The 26,667-nt window shown below is 40.2% G+C and overlaps 1 protein-coding gene across 2 annotated transcripts in view; it reads right to left on the reverse strand.

Annotated features, from left to right (window-relative positions):
* The window catches only part of EMB2423 (telomere length regulation TEL2 family protein), a 254,412-nt gene that overhangs the window by 132,933 nt on the left and 94,812 nt on the right, over positions 1 to 26,667 (reverse strand). For both annotated transcript variants that reach the window (XM_089449026.1, XM_089449027.1), the window contains one exon: positions 3,867 to 4,027. In XM_089449026.1, coding sequence (XP_089305152.1) covers positions 3,867 to 4,027 — 161 coding nt within the window. The remainder of the gene's footprint in view (positions 1 to 3,866; positions 4,028 to 26,667) is intronic.

Genomic DNA, 26,667 nt, shown 5'->3' on the forward strand with positions numbered 1-26,667 from the left:
CATTGGGTGAATTCAACTTGACACCATCTCCCCCAAAGGACAAGGCACTAATCCTCCATTTGTGATCATTTTCGATGCTTATTCTTTTCACCTCCCTCTTTTTCTAAGCCTAGCCTACATAGGTCACCTAGGGCATCAAATATCTCACAATCTAGCCATCCAAACACTTCGATTTTTGGTTCACAACTGCGATGAGGTTTGCTCTAGAGGCCCTCCAAATTTGAAGCATATCCGACAGTGGGGCCTTGAGATATAGTAAGCCCTAGCTCAAGGACCATTTCTTGCCCTAGTTTTCCCTTGGCTAGTGTCCTCATTAGGATCATTGAATTCAAAATTCAAAGAAAATGTGTCATTTGATCCTATTCTCCTCCCTAATTAGGTCAAGCCCCTCATTAGGTGATCAACTCCATACTTTTGACCTAATTTTTTGGTCTGCTTGGTCCCGTGTGGTCTCACAACCTATTGACACCAATTCCACAAAGATCACACAAAGAGCAATTCTCCATAGGGGTTTCCAACCCTAGGAATCATCTTTGCAAGATATATTCCCAAACCCTAGCCTTGAGAATCCTCTTAGCCCTTCCTAGAGAGCCTTTCACCTTGCTTCCCAAGCAAGCAAGCCGCATATCTAAGTCACTCTTGTTAATAGGATTTTGGGATGCTGTAAATGAATCAAGTTACCCTCATAAAAGAGATCTTCCTTAGACATCTTCAGCTTGTAGAGTTCTTGCCTTAATGATATGACTTCTCCAACATGCTTACGGAATACAACTCTACCAATTTGTCATAGATTTCTTTTGAAATTGCAAGTTTAGATACATATAAGATGAGGGGATACTTGATGGATTCTATGAGAATCCTTTGAGCCCAACTTCCCCTTTCATATATTTGGCAAGAGCTTCAGCATCTTCCTCTCCTGGTTTTGTGATAGATCCTTTGACATGATACATGACTTCATTTTCAATGAGAGTTAGATCTGTCCTTTTCTTCTATGCAAGATAGTTTGAAGCCCCAACCAATTTGTTGCTCTCCTTGCAAAAAGACATTTTGACAAATTCAGATAAGGTCATATACTTACTTAATAGGATGCTCCTTTATCCTTGTTGCTTCCTTGATGTTGATGATCATATAGAGAATAGAAACTTCTCTTTGTTGAGGATAGGGAGATCCCTTTTGATGGTGAAGTCTTGTTGATGAAGATCAGTGATGACTTCTTGGTGATGTCTTTAATGGTAAGAACGTGTTCCAACAAGAGAGAGTCTTGATGACACCACCTTTTGATCTAGCTTCCTTTGGATAAATAGTCTTTAAAACACTTTAACTTGATTTGTAGATCTCTTCAATTTGAGTAGAAGTATGATTTTGGCCTTCTTGTCTTGATGATGATCCCAATACTTCTTTGTAGACTTCTTTGATCTAGGGTTATGATGCTTCCTTTGACTTCAAGATGATCTTCACTTTGATGCCTTCCTTGAAATTTGATCCTTGTGTGTCTCTTGATAAGATGCCCTTCCTTGATTTAGTTACCTTAGCTCTGATACCATGTTGAGAAATCTAGGGCAATGATATTAGATGATTTCTCTTCTATTAGTAATTGCTTGTGAGTGTTTTTACTTCTTTAGATTAGGATCTTCTTTTACTTAGGTTATTAGTGTTCTGCTTCATCAAAAAACTACCAATGCATAAACCATAAAGAGACAAGAGACAGAAAATATAGGCTGTTATCCAGGGTTAAAACCACTCACTCTTTGAAAGGAAAACCTGCACAAATTCTTCTTATAGAGATTCCAACTGACGAATACAAAGACCAAAACCCTTGACCTATTTTCCCTTCCAAGGCCAAGGTACAAAACTCCTTGATAAGATTCTTCTTGCTTCTCCTCTTTCTTGGCTACCCTTTAGAATTCGGTTTCCTCTTCACTGCTTCAGAACTGTTCCTTATTTCAGCTTCCTTGAGGACCTTAGAGGACTGTACAACTGTCCTTACCGCTGCCCTTACGTTCTTACCCTTGCACTACTCTGCTGACGGCATGACTGTTCTGAGGAGATAATTAATTTCTTTTGAAGCCGACTTGCATGAGGAGATTTTGCTTGGTCTTGGAGGGCTGTTTACACTAATCTAATGACTCATACAAATTATAATATGCCCAAAAAAGGGTCCTTCATACATGACATAGACTCAATTAGACTTTTATGACTAGATGACTCAATCCTAAAGGCTCACAATGGGAGCCATCACTAAAAATAAAATTCGTTGCTCATGAAACCCTTGAGACAGGCATAGTAATAATTTTATTTTTCTTTTCATCAATTACATAAAATCACAATTACACATGTCTTTATGAAGACCGAACCTAGTTACTTTTCAACACTTAAGGGGTGAATTTTTTGAATTGTCTGATTTGTGAAATTTCTACAATGAAGATGGTAGGTGGCAGGGTAACAAATGTGGAGGTTCAAGTTTAGTGGTCATGGTTTCAATTAAGGATGGCCACTTTCTTGTTCATTTTGCTTTCTCCAAAATACGACAGTGTTTGCAGATTTCATCTTTTATTTGTCCTTTGGAAGTCAGGTGTAAGTTTGTCTTTCATAGTAAGCCCAATTCATTATCAGCTTTTCTTTGTTCTCTGTGACAAGATGAGATATGCCATCAAATCCTGGCTAAGGACACTCTGTTGATCAAGGATGCCTGTGCTCTTGACCCCACACACCGCCTATTCTCATTCTTTCAATCTTAGTTGCTTTACAGAAGAGGTTATGATGTTCAATTATATATACCCTTTCACGTTTTGCTTTGTTGTTTGTAAATATTTTTCTGTAAATCTAATATGCATTTTATTAATTAAAAATATATATATTGTAAATAAAACTGTAGAAAATGAGATTAGTTTTCTTAATTAATTTTGAGCAGTGAGAACAGAAGTAAACAAGAGAGAATATTCACTTTGAGTGAAAGGGGAATTGAAAACAAATACATAAACATAAAAGCATAAGCTCTGCAGCACGATTAGCACACAGAAAACAAACTCAAAGGTTCAAAGATCTAAAAAGAATAAAAGAATCCATCATAGATGCAATAAACCAGGAGCAGCCCTGTGAATCTCTATAGCACAGTAATGAAAATCTTTCAAGTCTAGAAAGGATGGAAGAATGTGGTTGCAAAGAACTTCTAAAACATGTAACAAATTCCAAATCTCATGCTCCAGAGTCTCTAACTTGTCTGTACAAAAGAAGGTAAAAAGACCTCCCATGGCATGCATGCCAGAGGTGAGAAAGAAAATATCTAACTAGAAGTTAACTCAACTCTTTGCATGGCATGCTAACTCCCTCTCTTGTGTGATGCACTCCATTTAGTACGATCGCCATCATCCATGCACTTTAGTCTAGTTAAGAAAACAGCCTTGCATCTGATAGATACCCCTCATGAGTCACTAGTTCACCTTCTATCAAGAATAACTCCCTCTTTCAATATCCACAAATAAGCAAGCTGAAAATAGCCTCTTCTAGGGTGCACCTCTAAGAGTATTGTTGTCTTAATATTAATAATAATAGACAGCCCAAACATAAAGATAGGCCTACATCAAATTTGTCTCAAAAAGCAAGCTGTATGCATGTTAAAATAAGCCAAGGAAGTGGGCAAACTAACCGCCTATAGTTTCTGACCCGTAGAGTATTTAGGCCCAAAAACAACACAAGATCAAAAATTAATTATGATGGATATATGCAAACACTTATGTAGTAAAACCTGTGGTAATCTAACCATAACATCAACCCTAACTGGTAGACCGTTAGACCTATGCAATAAGGACAACCAGATTTTTAGAACCCATTCATAAAGATACAATTTATAAGAGAGGAGAAACAACCTGCATGTCCACGCCTGCAAATCCTGGAAAATGCTTCACCAATAAATGTGAAAGTACCATCATTTATATCCTCCTTGGTGCTTTCAAAGTTTTGGAATACTTGCTTAAATCTTCCTTCTGCTGCATCAAGGAGTTGAGTTGTGACTTCTTGCAAGAACTGACTGCAGACTCACAGTCAAGAAAAAATTTGCTTGCAAGTACACACTAACAAGTACTTCATTTAATACTTTGCTTACTAAGATATGGCCAGAATAGAAAGAAGAAACTAGGTTAATGTCCACAGATGACCAAAATAGCTCGATGAGACTAAAAAATACTTAAAAGTAATAATGGCAAAATAAGTAGTGTCAGGGACATCTCCCCCCTATAGCAAAAAGAGAGTAGATAAATAGTGTGCTATTATAAAAAATGGGGTCAGATCCATAGTCAATGAATTCTCTACAATAGAGGACAGCTCAAAAGATAAAGACAATCAAAAAGACAACGCTGCAGAAGAAAGAGAGATAGTCGGAACACAGGCAAAAAATGAAATATACGAGCTTCCCTTGGTCTTTGCCGGAGCTTGAGGAGAAGACTACAGGTCCATCTATCTCTGTGAAATTGCAAAATCTGAGCTCGATAAAGTCATCAGAGACTGGCCGAGACCAAGAGGAATCTATTGAACTACCTTAGGCAGTAACCAAGAGTTACATTCAGAAACTCTCCTAAAATTCAAGGTTGATAAACTCCCAGCACCAGCAGAAAGATGAAATATAAGAGCTTCCCTTGGTCTATGCCCGAGATTGAGGAGAAGCCTATAGATCCATCTATCACTGCAAAATTGCCAAATGTGAGCTTCATAGTGTCATCAGAGAGTGACCGAGATGAAGAAGAATCCTTTGAACTACCTTGGGCAGTAACCAAGAGTTACATTCAGAAACTCTCTTAATACTCAAGGTTGGTGAACTCCCAGTAAAAGGAAAATATCTAGTAATGATCTGCAGTCCACAAGATCTAGGTTAGAGAAGTTATCTTTCACTGCCCAGAGATGGAATTGGTATGATAAACCAAACATGGGAGGGATCAGGAAAGGCAGTACTAACAGATACTAACAGATCTCCAACATTTGCCGAACACTTAATGCTCTCACTGTGATAGCCAAAATGGGTTCATGAGTTAATTGTCCAAAAGATTTGGAATATAAAAATATCCATTTAGGATAAAATAATATATATTAAATAAATGTATGAGAAAATGATATGATGAGAATTACAAATGAGGGCGCAAAATACTAGGCGGGAGTGTCTCTTCATTAAGAGTCATGTCTTTTAATTGAGACATGTTCGTTCATATGTCCCTTCATTAATTATAAGTTATTTAATTATGAGTTTATTATTTATATTATTGTATATATAACATTACCTTCCCTTTAGAAATACTTTGTCCTTAAAGCATATTGATGAAAAAGATCAATACCTTTTTTTGTCATGTAATCTCTTCACATCTCTCCCAATTCTTGAGGCTGTTATCTTCGATGAAACAAGACGATATGAAATTCTGAGTGCCGAGCAAAATTGTCAAAATGAAAAAGATTTATCATTTAACTATCCCAAATTGATCTTCTATGGAGTGTTTCTCTTATAGGCATTCCAAGATGAATTGTTATCATGAGTCTTAATTTTGCTAACATAAATATTTTTCAGAACATTAAGCTAGTTGTTTCCGTTTTGAATGATGCCAATACATTGACTGGTTGAAGTATATGCTTTTATGTTGAGAATGCCGATAAGGTATTTTTGTAATATCGTTTTCCTTTATTGTACTTGTGGTGTTTTCTTGGTTTATTTTTGGTATATAATCTTTTTCATGCATTGATGTTGCTAGGTTGATTGTTGGATCTTCACTCGGAATTTCCCTCATGCGTACTATAATATCCTGATCCAAGTATATCTTTACTTCAACTGGATTGACATCTTTCTGAGTTGTGATATTAACAGAATTTGTATGTGTTCTTTTCTCTGCAATTTGAACATTTTTACCTGAAGACTTCAATGCTTCCATCTGGTCGAATTGCTCTATTTTGTTTTACAATGACTGCTTATCATCCTTAAGCTTCTTAATTTCCATAAGTATATTTTGATTATGGTTCCTAAGGCGTCAAAGTTCCTTAGCATCTGATTCATCGACTTTACTTTTTAATGTTCTAATTTCTTCAACAACTTTTGATTAAGGTTATTCAAACAAGAATTTTCTTCATCTTGTTCTGATAGGCCACCATTGAGTCTCTTCTGAAAACCTTCTTTTTCTTGTTCTAATTTTCGCTTTGTAGCCTTCGACTTTCGACTTGTGCGCGTAATTTCTAACTATGGTCTTTTAAATGAGAAATTTCTTTGTTTTTATCTGAGATATCTTCATCAAATTCTTTCTACATCCTTGTATGACTATTGATTTCTTGAAGCATCACCTTTGAGATATCGTTCAAGTCCTTTGATGAAGGTATATCGATTTTGACTTCATTTTAATGACCTAGAATGTCATCATCTTATTCTCTAAAATCACGTTTAACTTATTAATTGAATTTTATGATCCAACTTGATATATGATAATACTTTTCTTTACAATAACTTTGATATTTTTAATGGCTACACAACAATGTACTGTCCCCAATTTTTTATTTACTATCTAAGGAGGCGAGCAAATACTCTTGTCTTATGCCAACAGTGTTAGGAGAGATGGGGAAGTGGGTCCCACGGTCAAGTGGGGTCGCACCAATGGGCAGAGGAGTGTGACTTTGGGAGGCAAGGTGGGGCCACCAAGGAGGCAATACACACCAAGAGGGAAAATCGAACTCCTACTGGAATGTGGGGGCCACCAAAGGAGGCAATTCAAACCTCAAGGAAGGGGGACGAGTTAGTGGATTGTGGGGGCCACCAAGGGGAGATAAGAGGCCCATGACTATATAAGGCAGCAAGGAATCATTTATGGGTATCCTTTGACTATAACACTTCAGAAATAAACTTCTTTTGGAGTTGTTCAGCTCAAGGGTTTGGAGTGTTGCTTAACACAAGAATTTCAAGCGAAATCCAGCCTAGTTTCGAAAAAATTTGAGTGTCTCCCTAGCTAGGAGTCAGAGGATTCCAATAAAGAGCTTCTATTGAGCTTCAGATTCAGCAGGAATTCATGGGTGCAAGTTTCTTGGGTGTTGGGGCAATAGCAGAGAGGCCTCACACAGATTTTGGAGAGGGAATTAAAAAGCAAAATTTTAGGTGAGAAATCACTCATCCGGAGAAGGAATTTTGGAGAGAAATAGTGCAGGAGTGTTGGGCTAAATTTGAGGGTCGTGTTGCTGCACAAACTAGCAGGCCTTGTGAATAGGAAAAAGCTAGACGTCACAACAACACTTGGGACAGAGACCTACTGTCACCACAACCTAAGTCCCCTGCTCTTCTCATATTTTCACCGACGGGAGGAGTCCCAGTAATACTCACTTGTGAGAAATGTTTCTTTGATAGGTTTGAAGTGAAGAAGGTGACTCATTCAATGGAAAGATTCAACAATGACGCAATATTTGGGAGAAGCTAGTAAGACTTTCCACGAAAAATCTCTTTGAAAGATGGCTACACAAGACCCAAAGTTGTGATTTAAGACGACATAAAGGTGCATCGAAAGTCAGGGTAGGTAAGAGAAAAGGCAATGAATGGTTTACTTCACCAAGTACCAAAGGAATTTGCCTTCAAAGAATCCCTAACTAAAGGATTAGCTTTTAATGTGACAACTGGGGCATGAAATTTATGGAGAATCCACCATGGGAATTCCACAAAAACTTGAGGACCTCTAGAGGAGACATAAAGGAAGATTTCTATCCAAATGAAATTCGAAAATTCCTCCTCCAAAAGATTTTGCACCAAGCCCTAGGGGAGCCTCCTTATCCTTAAAGGGACGAATTTTAAGAATAGAAAAGAAGGAAACTTTATGGATTAAATCCAAGTTTGACCACCAAGGGACTTGATTAGTGCCTAGACCATTGGGAGTATGGAGTCATGGGTGCTTATAATTGGCTAAATTGACCTTCAAGGAGGCTAAAAGAGGAAGCCCTAGTTACCCCTTTCAAAAATTACCCTCTTTAGCATTAGTTAATGGAGTTTCATGGATTAAATGCAATCATTATCCACTAGGAACATTCTTTCCACATCATCAATGAGTAACACATGCAAAACTTCCCAAAATTAAAATTTTGAAAGATATTCAATAAAATAAAGTGTGAATTCTTATCATGAGAACAAATTCTATGCATTAGACATTATTTGCAAGATAATTTCACCATAAAGAAATACTTACAAGACAATGTAGAGTATATCCATCCATCAACAATACATTAGAGGCTCCAAAAAGATAGCAATAAAGATCCAAACATCAAAGTTCATCCCAAAAACATCCAAAAATCTCCTCAAACTGCAGGTCTAAATTCTCTAATGAGGTCAAAAATCCCAAGTGTGATGGTTTGAGATGAGAATAGGTCTCATCTATTTATACATTGTTATGAGTTCAAATTACAAATAATAAAGCCCCTCTACATGTCTAATGTGCTAAGTAACCAACCCATGGTTACAAGCCAACCATGATAGCTTTAAAATTAAATTGAATTATCCTCCTAAGCCCACGCAACGCTGACATCATGCATGCGTGGAGGCCTAGAGGGGCAACATTGAGGCCTCTTGTGCTAGAAATGTGGGAGGGGGCCTCAAAAATAGGAATGAAGATGGTCATGCCCTCTATATGCTGCACAACATCTCCAAACCCCTATTTGGGTGTTGTGGGCCTCAAATGGGTCTCGTGAGCCTCCATGTGGCTCAAAATCAAGTCGATGCTCCATCAATGAGGGTTAGAATATGACACATGCCCTCCCATGTCTCCCTAAGAAAGACATAACCTCCTTTAGGCCTTGCATCAGCCATCAAGTGTCAGGTGTAATGTGTAGTCGGCTAGGGCAATGTGGTCCAAGTGCATCATCATCTCAAATAATTGGGGCATGAACAAGCAAATGACAGTTCTGAAGAAGCCCATGGTGTGGCAACCAATGTTCTGCATGAATGGAGGCCCATGGCTCTCAATGCTTGCCATACAAATGCTACTGTGATCCTCTGGAGGGCTTAGATCCCGTATAGGGAGGCCAACTCCAAGATGAAAACCCACCTTCAATATTCTATAAGATCCAATGCATCTCCTCACCTTCAAATACAATGATTCATTAGTGCAATTGAGTGAATAAGCTTGTTAATCAAGGGCAGAAGTGGACACTTCATAGTGGGTTTCCCTTCCAAATTTGTGACTTTGAACATGTAATAGTGTTACCTTCATGGGTAGGAGTGGTTAATGAAGGACCCTATTAGGTGGTTTCAACCTCTAAGGGAATGACATGTCCAAAGTTCATCCTTCAAATGGCAAGTGTCATGTGAAATAATGATGTAATGGAGTTGGTACAAAGGGAGGGCTCCAAGCCACATTCCATGGTACAAGGGTAGCTATGATGAGGAGAGCCCATACCTTGGGTATATGAATGTAAGGAGGGAGCATACGTGGTACATGAGTTACCCTACCTTTGTTTTTCCACCCTTCTTCATTTTCCCTTTGCCTTTTATTGATTTTTCTTTATTTTACTGCTTAGGTCTCCAGGGGATGAGAGCCTGAAGTGTAATATATATCAGTGATTACCCACTTAAAGTGGGGCAGTTCATCGCCCACCAAGGGTTGCAACATTCATGGATTCCTTAATAATGCAAGGGCCACTCATAGGGGCCCTAGGAACCAGGGTGATGGCCATGATGATAGGGAGTAGAGCTCATGCTTGGCTTTTGCCCACGTGCTAGATTTTATTGTCCTGACCATCTTTTGCATTTTGTGGTACATTTCATATTGTATGTAGCCATCTTATGCTTTTATCTCTTTTTTTAGCTGCATCAACCTTTGGGGCATCGTTCCAAGCCCAACCCAAGGTGTGGACAAAGGGGAAGGGGATGCTAACATATCGTGGACCCAATGGACAAATGTGGACCTAGATAGGAAAATGTGAAAAGGGCTTGTAATGAGTGGAGGGGAGTGAGATATATGGTATCAGGAAGCGGGATCACGCAACCAAAATCAAGGTTTCCCATGTAGTGTCGTTCCTAAAGCTAATAGCCAATAAAAGAGATCCCACGGGACTAGGATTAAAGATTAACCCCCCAATTAAGGTAAGGGAACAATACAGTCAAAAACTTTCCATCTTCCAAGTCACTCAGTAATCCATACCCAACTGTAGACAATAAAAACAAGCATAAACACCCAATTACATAATGAAAAATCATACCTTTAGGATTGGATGGCCCACCTTCAAACATATGACTATGACAAATGAGCGAGGCTACACAATGGTTGGCTCATGTCGCAGAGATAAGTAGCACATCAAAACTATCAAGTGGATGTCAATGGGTTGTTGGCTATCGGCTAAAGACAAATCTTGGAGAAAATTTCTCCTATGGGGTCACCCCCAGCCCTGCGGGTGTGGGCAGGGAGGGAGATGCACAACTCCCTCCCCGCCCACCCCTGGGCCTGTTGGGCTGCGGGGGTGGCAGGGGCCAGGCTTGTTGGGCTGCGAGGGTGGGAGGGGCCCAGCCGACCCAGGGGTGGTAGGGGTCGTCTCCTTGAGTCAGCCCCCTGCCACCCCACGCAGCTCATCCCCCCACCCCTGCGGCCCAGCCGGTTCTGAGGGAAGGCAGGACTAGGCAGTAGAGGGACCATATAGGACAGATCTGCACAGTTTCTGGGATCAGTGAGTCCCGGATGAGGGAGGACATTTGGGAACACTTTTGCACAGTTTTGGGAGGCAAGGCAGCTTGGGTCTCTACGCATTACGGGGTTCCAGCAAGCAGGGAGGAGGCTTGATGACTGATATTGCGAAATGCGTAGTTCAAGTTAGGCTTGAGGAAGTTATTGAGCAATTCTGGGGAGGAAGGCAATCTACTGAGCTCTGGAATTGCGCAGTGCAACTGCCCTGGGGGGACAGTGACTGTGCACTGCGCAATTCCAGACAGAGCAGCATCACTGAGGGAGACTACGCAGTGTGCATCTCAGTTAGGGTCCGGGGAAAGAGAGTTGTCTGGTCGGAAGGATTTTCAAGAAAATGGCTAAGTGTGGGAGGCAGGTGAACTTATGAGGAACTTGACATTCTGATGACACACTTAGCATACTTCGACAACACGAAACATAGACCACCTAAACAACAAGATAAAGCATTACCCTCTATGAGACTGTTTAGAACTAAAAGCGATAAGTGCAACACTTGAGATAGACTTTAGGATGACCATGACGACACTTGTGCGACAGTGCTTAAAACTTTGTGTATGAGTGCAACAGGTGTTTACATGGCTAGGACAACTTGTATACACAAATACCAACCTTCGAGGTCACCAGAAAGGCTCGCAAACATGACATAACAACCAAACATGCCAAAAGACGACAATTGATCCAACAAGCGAAAGGGAGCAAGACACTTAGAGGAAACACATGGAATGACTTTCAATGCTTGCAACCATGCATGTCATTGAAGACATAATGATATGACAATGATAAGCGGTCCTTCATGCTACACTAAGAGGTGTATTTCAAAAGATGTGCTTTGTTTTCCATACCTACCCTCCAAAGGGTTATGCATCAGATGGAGTCTTCATGCGGTCTCGATCTTCTATCATACCTTGGGTTCCTTGGTCTCCTTATCTTTCTCCTCAGCTCCTTGAGAGTCATCTAGCATGTCATCCTTCTTCGTGGCCACTGAGAGACACAATTGCGCAATTTAAGCGGGCAGTGACTGCTGCGGGATATGGCCCTGGGAGGACACATCTGCGCAGTTTCAAGATGCAAGGTGGATTGGGCAGCTGAGATGCCTGAGGGACAAAACTGTGCAGTTTCTGGAGACAGTGGGTTCCGGCTGAGGGAAGGACACTGGAGGAAACCACTGCGCAGTTTTGGATGCCAAGGGAGGTTGGGCTTTCTGCGCATTGCGCAGTTCCAGCAGGCAAGGGAAAAAGCTTGAGGGTTGCAAATGCGAAATGTGCAGTTCAAGAAAGCTAGATAAGGCTAGGTTGCTAGGGAAACTTCGGAAATTGGTTAAGTGTGGGACCAATGGAACCGATGTGAACAGTGATAGAACTTGACTATGATCACACACTTGAACACTTAGCGATACAACATAGACCATCCAGACATATAACACATACTTCGCTTAATGCAACAACCTTTGTGGCAACTTATGACATGTGCGGCTCTGATGATAAACTTTGGGAGGATAAAGGCAACACTTGTGCAAGAGTGCGTGAAATGAGTGCGAAACATGTCTATGTGGTGAGGACAACCCATTCTCACAAATATTTCCCCTTGAAGCAAAACAAACTTCCCTTTGCATGACAAGCGATAATCCCCATGCCCAAAGATGACACATACTATATAAAGATAAAAGCATGAACAACTCTTAAGATCGAAGAGGGGAGCTTGAGATCATCATCTTACCAATAAGTGACTAAGGAACGATCAATCACAGGATCCATAGTAAGCTCTGAAATTTAAGTGCAGGCCAAAATTTTGGAGGGTGTTGCAACTGCTACAACACCTTCATAAGTGATTCTCTATATATCGAGTCTCCTCCCATCAGTGAAAGTCTGTAAAGAGTAGGAAGCTTTAGTTGTGGTGACAGTGGGATTTAGCTTCATTGTTGCTCTTGACCTAGCAAGTGCCCCTCTAGGATCCCCTGCTAGTTTGAGCGGTAACAAGGACCATCTAGGAGAAAGTCACCCAAGGGTGGTGGGTAACAGTGCTCCAACGAGAGATTATAGGAGCATATCGATGGGATGGAGATAGACAAAGGGAGAACGAATTCCTTGGCAGATCGAGCTATCCAGTTGCAAAGATTCAACAGGAAGGGAAGTTTGAACCGAAGAAGGAGAGCATCAGTGATTGAGGGAACAATTGACGAGTATTCTGGTAGAGATTCACAGCAGCAAATCAGTAGCAGTAGGGACGTCGAATATTTCTACAGAGATGGTTGCATAACCAGCGCAAGTGGCCAAAAACCCAGTTGTGAGAAAGGTCAATTTAGTTGTTGAAGGCCATGAGATCACCCGGATGGCAAAGCAACTTCTTTCTAGAGGCGAAGGGAGGCAAGATGGATCATTTTGAACCAGTTAGCAAGTAGTGCAAAATTTTCAGGCCACGCAGTGCGAATTCTTGGAGGCCAAGTTTTCTCAGTGGGGTTCAAGCAGGTCATAGGGAGGCCGAGATTATTTGCAGAAGGGAGAAAATTTCTCCAAATTATTTTGCTAGTAAAATTTCTAGAGGATTGCTAGTAAGGCATCCAAATTATTGTACTCAGATTTTATTGTTGCATAATAATAAAATAAACCCTCATTTGTTGCACCAATTTTCCCTTCGAGGTTTCTCCGAGGACTATTACTCCAAAAATGTGTCGATTTTATTGTGTGTGCATTATTTTTTCAATTCCAGCATTTGATTTAGCTTCTGAATTTATTTGTGAAGAATTGCAATGTGATTTATTTGGTATTAATCAGAAAATCATAAATTGCTAACTAGTTAGAAGAATAAATTCCAGTTGTTGCAATTTAAGGAAATTTCACAAGAAATCCTCTCTTCTCCCTTGCCTTGCCCTAGTGAGTACCTTGGAAGTATTTCTTCCCACGATTATTCATAAAACCCTAGGTCTAGTGCAAGTCTTTCGTAGGTCTCTCAAATTAAGTGAAGAGCCTCTTGGATGTGGTAAAACATCACATTGAGCTTCTTTGAGAGGTCTTATCCCATCACTTGGAGTCTTGATCTTAGGAATGCATATTCATCATTGCAAATCTGGATCCCCGAGTCTTGATCTCCTCCTAGGCCTTTCTTGGAGAGCATTTAGCTTCCTTGAAGCATTGAGCCATTTTTATGTCTCTCCTTGAATGGGCTTTGTGGAATCACATCATATCTAAAATTTAAATCATTGACGTATTCATTCTAAGTGAGTCCCTTCCTTCCGAGACTCCTCCCATTGGTGAAAGTTAGTAAAGAGAAGGGGACTCTGGTTGAGGTGATAGTGGGTCATTGTCCCATTGTTGTCACTTAGTCTAGTAGTGGACCCTTAGGTTTTTCCTTCCTTAGGGCCCTGCTAAATGATATGGTAACACTTTCTAAGCCCATTACCAAACCTTGGGAAGAACTTATCAGCAATAAGAATAGAACCAGTCTCGGATGAAAAGGATGTGTTCTCTCGCATTTAGACTATTCTAAACCCATCAAGTTTCAAAGTGTTGGGTTTCTTCAAGACAGCGCATCTTCGCATTCTCCAATTCCACAGCCACAGATTGTGATACGTCAACATTGTGATTGGGTTGGCCATGAGAAGGATCAGCGTCTTCACCGTTGTTAGCATTGTGGAAAACACGTTCATCATTCAGACAAATGCTCTAGACATAAGACTCCTGCAAGAGAAAAGATTCACCTTGGATGGATCTGATTTGAAAATGGACTCTTAGGCTTCTTGTCTAGCTTACAAGAACCTCTCCCACTTCCAAAGATTGAATTTTCCCAAGCCTATTTGATTAACCAATGCGGAATTAAGAAATGCTAAAAAATATAGGTGTATGCTTGTAGTTGTTTTCAACTGATTACTTGCTTTAATTTCTGTTGTTATGCTGTAAATTAGTGTGTTGATACTGATGTATAAATACATATAACGGTGAATAATGTAGCAGTAACACAAACACATGAGACAGTAGTTTGATTTAGCAGTTCACCCACAATTCTTGGGCTACATCTCTATGAGCTCTAGGTAATTCAACTAGGCTCTTTGCGATTATGGTATAAGTCTTTTTTTACAAGTCTTTGACTCAACTCCTGCTGTTTACACAGAAACAGTGGGTTCAAACACCATTTTATCCCCTGGCTCTTGAAGCTTTGGCTCTTGGCTCTGGCTCTTGGCTCTTGGTTCTGGCTCTTAGCTCTGACTCTGGCTCTTTGGCTCTGGTTCTAGCTCTTGGGTCTGACTCTTAGCTCTTTGGCTCTAGCTCTTAACTCTAGGCTCTTCGGCTCTAGCTTCTTTCTGCCTTCTGCAACCTTCAATTCTCTAGCTTTTCACTTGAACTTCAGGTGACCCCAAAGGCTCCCTCAGCTACTTAGCACAGTAGCTCTTCGGCCCTCTCAGCTCTACTAGTGCTTCCAGCTTCAGCTTGCTCTCAATTGAGCTCTCTGTAGCTATCGCTCTCGGGCTCTCTGGAGCTATCGGCTCTCTGCAGCTATCGACTCTCTGTAGCTATTGGCTCTTTGGCTCTCCGGCCTTCAAGCTCTCGGGTTCTTGTCCCTTCGCTTGCTATCCCTTCCTCATCCTGAGGACACATCCTTTGCAATCGCCCCAACCTCTGGTGGCTTCTGCTTCTACTCGGCTCTCTGCAGCGAGGTATGTGACAGCGTGAGCTCTAGCTCTCCGCTTTCGGTCCAGCACTCTGGCCGCTACATTTTTGTCAGCCTCCTCTCTCTGCACTGCTGGCTCTCGGCCTTTGAGGAATCTTCCGGTCTCTGCGACTCCTTGTCTGTTCCTCTTCTTGCAATCATGAGGAAGCATTCTTTTGGCAGCTCTACGTCTCTTCGACTGGCCCTCTGTCTTCCTCTCTGTGCAATCATCCCTTTGTCTTTGTGTCTCTGCGACTGGCCCTTTGGCTCACTGGCTATGTGGCTCTGCGCATTACATAACGCATTCTTGTTCAAAACGCATCATTGTTTCACAACACCCGCTTACAGCGTGGCACAAGGGATGGAGGTTGTTACAAAGAAAATACACAAGCGGTCTTTCTTTGGGCAAATTCCCGAAAATGGACAAAATTCCAATACACAGAGGATATATGCAGAAACACGGAAAAACCCAACCGAAATCCTTAAGACTGACTTCAAGGGCACAAGGGATGGAGGCCGTTACAAAGAAAATACACAGGCGGCCTTTCTTCGGGCAATTCCCGAAAACAGACAAAATTCCAATACACAAAGGATATACGCGGAAACAAGGAAAAACTCGACTGAAATCCTTAAGACGGACTTCAAGGAATATCAATTCCGCATATATAATATTTCAAGTCCACGCTTTATCGCAAGTCACTAGTCGCAATGGCGTGCTGCTCTTTTGTATTTGGGATTCGTTGATCCCCGATATCGCCGATTGGCCCATCGCATATCGCATGGGTCTAAGGCCTGGTGCTCTACTCCTCTGATCGCCCGATCGCCGATCGCATATCGCATGTCGGCGTTATCGCATTATCAATGGCCCAAGGTCCTTTCAACGTTCAATGGAACATTGCAATGCGATATTGTGGCAATCGCATATCGCAATCGCTTGAGGCTTAAGTTTCAGCCCAACGTCGTTGTTCTATTGCGATGTGATGAAGCCATCTCCACCATCAATCTAACAGCCCATGTGCAATCGCACTTCCCTTTAAAGGCCAAGGTCCAATAACACTTCTGCTTGGCTTCTCTGATGCAATTTCCTCCATTAAGGCCTTAAGCCCATTTTTCAAAGAATTTGCCTCATTTTCAAAGGATAAAGGGAAACTTCTTCCTGCGATAACTTCTTCATCTGAAGTCCGTTTTCGCCCATTCAAGTTGCGTTGGATTCAGAATGAAGAGATCTCTGCAATGAGACTATTTCTGAGAGCAGTCTGCGACTTTCATTTTCCTCTGATTTAAAAAGGATTTGTGCCATTTGGCACCTTTCACCTCTTGCATGAAGTCTTTTAGAATTAGAGGTTTATCCATGATCCATTTTTGGATCACGCCTTCCCACTAAAAGAACTTTTGGTCTCCAAAAGACTGATATATTGATCTTAACAGTAAATGAGAGTGACTCACCCTCTTCTTTCAGCGTCCCTACACTTGCCTTTGCATAGTGCCTCTAAACCAAAGTTTCTGACCACTTCCCTTCTCTAGATGGGCTGGTCTTCTTGGGAAGAACTATCTTCCTCCTTGCCTTCCTGCAGAACTTCTATTGAAATGGTCATAGAAGGTAGTTTGAGCTTCTTTGCCTTGATCATTGATCCAAGGTGGCTCAACAAATGTGAAGTACATCTGCTCCGCAAAACTTTCATTTCTACCTGTTTGACAAGCTGCCAACAACAACTGCTAACAACAACAAGCATACAGACAACAACTGGATGGACTAAGCTCCTGCTTCAACAAAAGAAACAGATTTTCACATCTTGTGAACACCTCTATGTCTTATATCTGCATACAAATGATGGACTAGATAACAAGACCACAGAACATGCCTTTAAACAAATGACCCTTCAAATCAAGCATGTAGAAAAAGTCCATTAGGACTCGTTTTCAAAAAGATGAAACTTTCATCACTATCTCCATTTGGAGACCAAGTTAACTTCTTCCAAGTCAACATGGCATCACATGCATGTCAAAGCAATCAACCCTGCAAGTGAATTACACATACATGTTCAAATACAAGGAAATCATTAACATCCCTGTGTTCATGCATCTCAAGCTCATGCATGCATTTCATCCATACTTTTAAAACTCCGACTCGACCGAGGATCGACTCCGACTCCGAAACGGTAATGACTCGGCCGGCTCGATTCCAATGACACGGTCATTGTAAAAAATACATTAAATATTTATTTTTTTTATAAAAAAAACATAATTTTAAAGATTTTAAACATAATTTTAAAGATTTTCATTCATGTTTCCAAACACACAGCATTATAATATAGATGGAAGACAACATATGATCAAAGTAGGCTCATGAACCAATCCATTATCTCAAAATGGTACCCAATGGCAATACATAGTCAACTATCATACATGATCAAAGACTCAAAACAAAAAACACATAACCAAGGAGGCTAGAAATGGCCTCTACAACAAAAGTAAACTGTGACCAGACTCCAGTACTAGTACTACAGCTACTGGCTAGTAGCTACTGCCAGAGGAGCCAAGATCATGTCGATCAATCTCTGGATCATCATCAGAGTCAGACAGGGGGCCCCATGGCTCCTCCTCCTCATCATCTCCAACTGCAGTTGTAGAAGTGGTACCACTAGCAGGCTGTGCAACTGCAGCAGATGCAAGCTGAGATAGAGTAGATATGCGGTTGCGCTTCTGTCGTGGCTGAGCAGAGAAAGCACCTACAATTGGAGTCCTTGCTGTCTGTGAGACTGAGGCTGGTGGATTGGGATCTACATTCAATTGAACAACATGTTCAAGTTCAACTGATGTCTCGATATCTAAATCTAAATCAAGATCCTCATCAGGATCAAACTCTGTTGGACGACTCTCCACTACCCAATCTGATGTTGGATCAATGTCTTCCAACACAATGGGGGGATCTGAATCAGGGCTTTTGTTCAACAAATGGTTTCGTCTGCGCCGGAGGTTGTATTGGACATAAACTCGATCATTTAACCATTTTTTATCCAAACGGTTTCTTCTTTGTGTTACTTGGGAGCAGGAGCGAAAACGGGAGCAGGAGTGACATTTTCAGAAGCTCCTGGTTTGGGAGCGAATCCCAGAGGAGTTCGACAACCAATGTCACTAACATCAAGGTACATAGAGGGATTGGTGCTCTTGATTAAATACGAGTTCCATACCCTAATACATGACAGAATTCAATGGAAACATTGCAATCCTCCAATCCTGAAATCCTGAAAAACTGATAAGTCTGCAGGATTTTGAATGAAATCTAAAATTCTACTTTCTCCATATGAAATCCAATGAGGCCGAAACCACTCTCAAACATCCTGAGTCATTTCATGGTAATATTAAAAATTTAAGTAAAAGGATGAAAATGAAGATTAAGGAGAATGTCACTTTTACTTTAAGAATTTAACATTACCATGAAATTTGAATAGCATATGAATAGTAGAGAGCATTTGAGTGTGTTAAATAGGTTTGGGAGGGGGAAATGGACCCCAAATAACATTTAGCTAATTCATAAAACACCTTGAAGTCCAAACCAATCAGCAAACCCCTTAAAATTTCATTAAAATAGTGTTAAATCGCTGTTTTAGTGGGTTACGGGCCGATGTTTGTGACTCGGCCGAGTCAATACGGGAAACGCCCGAGTTGGCCGAGTCAGCCATGACTCGGCCAACCGAGCCGTTTTTTGTACCGAGTCACTCCGGAGGGCAATGGAACGGACCAACTCGGCCGTTTCCGTTTCGAAACGGCCGTTTTTTAAAACTATGATTTCATCCCTCAGCTTTCGCTTAAGCACACTGTACTTTCGAAGCTGAAATGAAATATAATGTTTCATCCTTCAACTTTCATTTAAGTACATTGTACTTTCGAAGTTGAAATGAACATAATGTTGCAGCAATAAAGTGAGTCTTCCTACTCAACTTTTTCCATCCTGCAACTTGCATCTCATTAGCAAAGAAATGCAATAAATCCAAAAACAAGCATCCTTTTGCAACAAACCTCTTGTGCTTCAATGATTGTCTTGAGATCCTTCGAGATAAGGAGAATGCCTTCAGCCCTTCTTCTTGTCCTTCCTAGACTGAGCTATCAATAGCTTTCCCTTCACCTCTGCAAACTCAACAAATAGTCAGTCTGCAAACAAGCATACAATCAAGCTCTTGCTATTCAAACACCTTTCAGACAAGCAGTCTTTGCTCTGTCAATCAAGCATCTGATATAACCTTCTTTGAAGGTCAGGTTAACCAAACTTAAGCTTTGATACCACCTGATCTGAAAATGGACTCTTAGGCTTCTTGTCTAGCTTACAAGAACCTCTCCCATTTCCAAAGCTTGAATTTTGCCAAGTCTATTTGATTAACCAATGTGGAATTAAGAAATGCTTGTAAATATAGGTGTATGCTTGTAGTTGTTTTCAACTAATTACTTGCTTTAATTTTTGTTGTTATGCTGTAAATTAGTGTGTTGATATTGATGTATAAATACATATAACAGTTAATAATGCAGCAATAACACAAACACATGAGACAATAGTTTAATTAGGAGTTCACCCACAACTCTTGGGCTACATCTCCGTGAGCTCTAGTTAATTCAACTAGGCTCTCTGCGATTATGGTATAACTCTTTTTTTACAAGTCTTTGACTCAACTCCTGTTGTTTACATAGAAACAGTGGGTTCAGACGCCATTTGATCCCCTAGCTCTTGAAGCTCTGGCTCTTGGCTCTTGGTTTTGGCTCTTGGCTCTGACTCCGACTCCTTGGCTCTGGTTCTGGTTCTTGGCTCTTTGGCTCTGTCTCTTGACTCTTGGCTCTTCGGCTCTAGATTCTTTCTGCCTTCTGCAACCTTCAACTCTCTAGCTTTTCACTTGAACTTCAAGTGACCCCAAAGGCTCCCTCAATTGCTTAGCACAGTAGCTCTTCAGCCCTCTCGGCTCTACTACTGCTTCCAGTATTCTGCTTCCAGCTTCAACTTGCTCTCAATTGAGCTCTTTGCAACTATTGCTCTCGGTCTCTCTGAAGCTATCGGCTCTCTGCAGTTATCGGCTCTCTCGCTCTCCAACCTTCATCGGACTCTTGTCCCTTCACATGCTGTCCCTTCCTCATCCTAAGGACACATCCTTTGCAATCGCCCCAACCTCTGGTGGCTTCTGCTTCTACTCAGCTCTCTGCAGCTAGGGATGTGACAGCGTGAGCTCTCGCTCTCCACTTTCGGTCCAGCACTCTGGCCGCTACATTTTTGTCAGCCTCCTCCTCTCTGCACTACCGGCTCTCGACCTTTGAGGAATCCTCCCAGCTCTGCGGCTCCCTGTCCGTTCCTCTTCTTGCAATCATGAGGAAGCATTCTTTTGGCGGCTCTACATCTCTTTGACTGGCCCTCTGTCTTCCTCTCTGTGCAATCATCCCTCTGTCTTTGTGTCTCTTTGACTGGCCCTCTGGCTCACTGGCTTTGTGGCTCTGCGCGTTACATAACGCATTCCTGTTCAAAACACATCATTGTTTCACAACACCTACTTACAGCGTGGCACAAGGGATGAAGGTCGTTACAAAGAAAATACACAGGCGACCTTTCTTCGGGCAAATTCCCGAAAACAGACAAAATTCCAATACACAGAGGATATACGCGGAAACACAGAAAAACCCGACTGAAATCCTTAAGACGGACTTCAAGGAATATCAATACCGCATATATAATATTTCGGATTCACGCTTGATTGCAAGTCACAGGTCGCAATGGCGTGCTGCTCCTTTGTATTTGGGATTCGTCGATCCCCGATCGTTGATATCGTCGATCGGCCCATCGCACATCACATATCGCATGGGTCTAAGGCCTAGTGCTCTGCTCCTCCGATCGCCTGATCGCCGATCGCATATCGCATGTTGGCGTTATCGCATTGTCAATGGCCCGGGGTCCTTTCAACGTTCAATGGAACATTGTGATGCGATATTGAGGCGATCGCATATCGCAATCGCTTGAGGCTTAAGGTCCGGCCCAACGCCGTTGTTCTATTGCGATGCGATGAAGCGATCTCCACCGTCAATCTAACGGCCCATGTGCAATCACAATTCCCTTTAAAGGCCAAGGTCGAATAACACTTCCGCTTGGCTTCTCCGATGCGATTTCCTTCATTAAAGCCTTAAGCCCATTTTTCAAAGAATTTGCCTCGTTTCAAAGGATAAAAGGAAACTTCTTCCTGCGATAACTTCATCTGAAGTCCGTTTTCACCCATTCAAGTTGCGTTGAATTCAGAATGAAGAGATCTCTGCAATGAGACTATTTCTGAAAGCAGTCTGCGACTTTCATTTTCCTCTGATTTAGAAAGTATTTGTGCCATTTGGCACCTTTCACCTCTTGCATGAAGTCTTTTAGACTTAGAGGTTTATCCAGGATCCATTTTTGGATCAGGATCACTTCTTGGCAACGGTCTTCAACATCCAAGAAGATATATTGGTCATACCTCAGAGTTCATTCTTGAGTATTGACATGGCTTGCAGTGGAGATCTCTTCATCTTCTCACCTTGTATCTGACATGGAGGGAATTAATGGTCAGCTACCAGATTCAAAGATATATCAAGCGTGTCTGAGCCATATCCTGAACCAGACGCAATTGCCACAACCGAGAGCCAAATTCAGCAATAGCCAAATATACATTCATGCTCCACAAGCATGTTTTGGTTGGTAGCCTACCTTAAACCACTGTTGGCAGAAGACTTCAGCTTCTAGCTAGAATCATAATAGTTCCAGGGACTGCTTCGACCATAGTTCCAAAGTTGGTGATCAGCCTTAAACCACCACCAATAAAAACATCAGGTTCTTCTACCTCATTTGATTTGTGGTCTTCGTTAAACCACCATTTTAGAGAACACATCCAGCCATTGGCTGCCATACACTCTTGTATTTCAACTCTCTTCTTGGACTCACATACACCCCTTTAGATTAAGGGGAAAGTTTGGACACCTAATCCATTAGGGTTGATGTGGAGGAATTCTAATAGTCATTGAAGTCCAATCAACCTCTTAGAAGATGAAAACCAAGGGTCAGAAAATATATGTATTAATATGTACATCTTGTGAATATAATGCAATCACGTGAGTTATCTAAATTTGCCTCTATCATTTGTGCGTGTTTAACAGTCTTCATCAGCAAAAAGAAATTACAGCACCTATGGTTTTATTCATTCAATGAAGCATAACAGCTTGTGTTCGGAAAAGGCTAAGGATCTTGTTTTGTGTGTTCCAACCTTCATCTTGAATCTCATAGGGAGTAGTGGGCCTTCTAAAGAATGATATGTGGATCCAGAATGCCCTGACTTGGACATCTGTCTTGTTGCACTGAATCTTGAGGAACCTAGAAGTGGAATTGGAAATACTTCTACTAATCCACATTCCATTGTTGAGTGTGCTGACCACTACGCGTCTACAACCCATAGCAATACACCCCCTTTTTTCACAAAAGGGATTGTGTTTGATCGATGTGTCCATGTCGTCCAGCGTTCATCATCAACCTGATAGTCATGTTATAATGTAAACCCATTCTACATGTATATGATGTTCATAATCTCAGTAGATCTGTGTCATGTATGTAATTGCGTAGGTAAACCTATTTTTCTGGTGACGATCTACATTCCGGGAGGTTTTTTGTCTCACCGGTCCATTCTCGAATGGTCGGCAGAGTTTTCCTTCAACCTTACTCCAAAGCCGGACTGAATTTTGTCACTGGGATCTTAGGCGAGTCCTAGTGTTATAGATCGAGTCTATGTAAAAGTGATTTGGGAATAATCCTAACTATTTGATTAGGTTATTTTATTACAAATTGTTTGATCTGTTGGATTATATTTGTGCCGCAGAAATGGGTAGTCCATGAGGGTCTATTTCAGATGGGTTTTCCCCTTGTGATGTAAAAGATATGAAAATTATGATGTAAAGTGTATTGAGGGTTAGAAAAATAATTTATCCCTTCATAGGTTAATTAATTAAATTTTCTAGCCAAAAATTAACTAAAATCCTAAGCCAGGAATTTAATTAATTATAGGTCCTAGGTAAATTTAAATTCTCCAAAGGCAAAATTCGTGGGTCCTTAAAATTCAAATTTTAAAAGGTCCCAGAACTAAGGTAAATTAATTATTTGCTAAATTTTAAGCCTTTGGTCCCTGGGGTTTAAGTCAAAGTCAAATTTTTTAGAAAATTAACTCAAAAATTTTAATTTTGAGTTAATTAAAATGCCTTTAATTGAAAAAATAGAATTTCCTCAAGAATTTAATATTTCGACGGATGAGATTAAAGGAAATTTTAATTTTCATCGACAGTCAAGATTGCTTTGACAAGGATCACTCGAACAAGCCATTGGAAGATTTGTCTTTAAATAGGAGGTCATTTGTCAGTTGATCCATCCGATCTCTGAGTCATGTGCTAAGTAAAAAACTCTCTTATAATCTTTTTATGAACAATAAAGAAAGACTTTGGGGTTAAATTTTGTTGGTGTTACTCTTCATGGAAATACTGTAAGATGTGTCATTTTCATGCATAGATTTCTTTTTAGCCATTGATGATAACTTTCTAAAGAGTGATTTGTGTATAGGTATCTTGCTCAGTCGTTGGGGTTTAAATGATAATTTAAGTTTTGAATATAATAGCAGGTATCTCTATTTATCTGGAATTTTATTATCATTTTCTCGCTCTATTTTAATGGTTGGATTGAGTTTTGCAGGAAATTCTTGATTTTTTAGATCATCGAGCGTTCAGGGAAGTTTCCAGTTAGACCAACCAACTCCCGATTCATCTTTTCTGAAGAGCACAGCTTGATTTGATCCCGGGCTGATCATAAGATTTTCTTGCTGATGCATGAAGAGTTTAGGGTGAAGCACCTCCTTGTAAATTTAAAATTTTTATTTTTTCTGTGCTAAATTGATAAATCTCGTTGTTAGGAGCCTTAGATTATTAGATCTGCGAGTGGAATTCGACTCATACTCCCTAGATCCGATAGATCTATCATTCATGTACATAAATCTGTAATTATTTTTGGTTTTCTGACTTGGGTTTCTGGAGTTTTATTTATTTTTTGTATATTCGGGTTCTTGGTGTTTATGTTTTACGTACCGGTTGCAGATCTGAAAGTCAAGTTTGAATTGAAGCTAAATCTAGGCTCTGGAGGGTAAGATCTGGCCTCAAAACTAGCATTTACAGGTGCATTATTTTTGTAGTCCAAGGGTTTTAAATATTTTAAATCTGGAAACAATCTTACGAGGGTTTTGTTGATAAATCTGAAGCACAAGTGTGAAATTCATTTTTTTTGGTTGTCTGGAGTTTGGGTTGTCTCCCTAAGGCTTTCGAAATCGTTTTGAAATCGTTTTTGATGCCTGAGGTTTTCAAAAGAAAATTTTCAAATTTGTTTTGTTGCCTTGGTTTTATTCATGTTGTGTTTAGAGTCTATGGGAAATTTCAATTGTCTTTTGTGTCATTTACCCTTGCCTTCCTGTGAAAATCTCTCTCAGCTCTCACCCCTCACTGCTCATTCAACCTGCAGCTCTTTTCCATCAATCCGTTGCCCAAAGATCCACGCATTCCTACAGCATACAACTGCGTCCATCCCTCACCCTCTCGCCATCTGTCCCAGCTTTTTCCTGGCCCGAGCTACCTCCGTCCAGCAAACCCTTCCTTCTGTTGTTGCCTTGACCTACTAACCGTCAGCCTCTATTTCCTAGCTCACTGCCTTCTTCCGCTACTCCGTCCAGTTTTCCATCAATCCGTCGACCTGCACCCCATCCTCTTGCATCATCCCTCCTTTTTCGTCGTTGCTCCATCTGTTGAGTCCACTCCTTTGCTCCGTCCAGTCCATCATTCCAACGAGTAGACTCCCTTCTCCTCTCTCGCAGCAGCTGTTGAAATCACTCGTAGCTCCCTTCAAGTTCCTCTCCATACGTTGCCGCCAGACCTGCATCACCAACAAGCAATAAACACGTTAAACTTTCCATCGAGCTTTCCATCTTCCGTTGTCGAGCTTTCTCCCTTTCGCCAGACCTGCAAACCATACTTTTCGATTTTTTTTATTATCTTTTGTTTATGTTGGTAGGGTTAGATAAGATGTCTTAGGTTTTTATGTATGTTCGATTTTCGATTTTTTTTGTTTTGATTTTTTTTTTATTATAGTTTTGATTCTTTTTTTTGTCTATTTCTTTTTTGGGTCTAGAACATAAATAAACAAATAAAAGATTTTAATTTCGATTTTCATTTTCCTTTTTTTATCTTTGTTGTGTGTTCACTTGGTTAGATAGGGTTAGATTAAGTTTTACTTTATGATTTTTATTTTATTTTGATTTTGTTTTCTTTCTTTCCTTTTAATTACAATCTAAAAAAAAAAATCAAAAAATATACAAAATCCTAAAAATCTAAAAACCCTAAAAAACTCAAAAAAAATGAAAGAAGGGGTTTCATTTTTATTGTGACTTCGACATCATCTAGAAACTTAAATCAAAGTAAACTTTTATCATTAGAAGATTTTAAATTTCTTTATGTGGCCTCTAGCCCATTAAAAAAATTTAAAATTATTAAATCTTTTGACTTACTTTGATCACATTTAAAAGGTCTTAATTAATCATTTACCACATTAATCTTGCTTTATAAAACTTAGCACATTGAAAAAAAATTCCTAAGGACTAATTAAATTTGTCAATTTTTAATTCCTTCGTGGTGTCCTTTGTGCTAAGGATAAAATCTAATGGAGAACTTTTGTGTTATTAGCATTTTTCATTTCTCTATAGCTAAACGCGCTTAAAATTTTTGCATCTAAAGATTAACTATAAGAAAGTGGTAAATTTTCCTAGATTTGGGTCACTAAGCATAAATCTTTTAATTCTAGAATCGAAATTGGTTAGCATTTAAATTTCAAGGTTGTTTAAAGTATTTGGATCTCTACAACTTAAATTGCTAAAACGTTGTGCATCTATTGAAATTGATCGTCATTGCTTGAATTATTTAATGCTCGTTACATGTTAGACATTTTGTGAATATTTTCAAGCGATTGTCAAAGAATTTTGTCATGGAATTATAATAGATTGCATCTCTCTGTTTCCTAAGCTGAATATTTGTGAAAATCTGTTGACATTAATATTAAATTGCAAAGAAGTTTTGTTCTCTTTGAGCTATAATTGTATCAGAAAGATTTGAAGTAAGCTTGTGTTTTAATTTTAATTGTAATATCTTTAGGGGTTTACCTTTTAAGTCTTCATCCATAAAGTGAACATTTCATTTGGGTAATTGAGAGCTTTTACGACACAAGTGTTTTCCCTTCCTCGAATCTAACTTTATCTCATCTTCTAGTGCATTTGCATATAAGTTAGCTTTG

The sequence above is a fragment of the Pinus tabuliformis genome, chromosome X (genome assembly GCF_031772625.1).
Source record: "Pinus tabuliformis cultivar Carrire ecotype Pingquan chromosome X, CPIR1, whole genome shotgun sequence".
NCBI lineage: Eukaryota > Viridiplantae > Streptophyta > Pinopsida > Pinales > Pinaceae > Pinus > Pinus tabuliformis.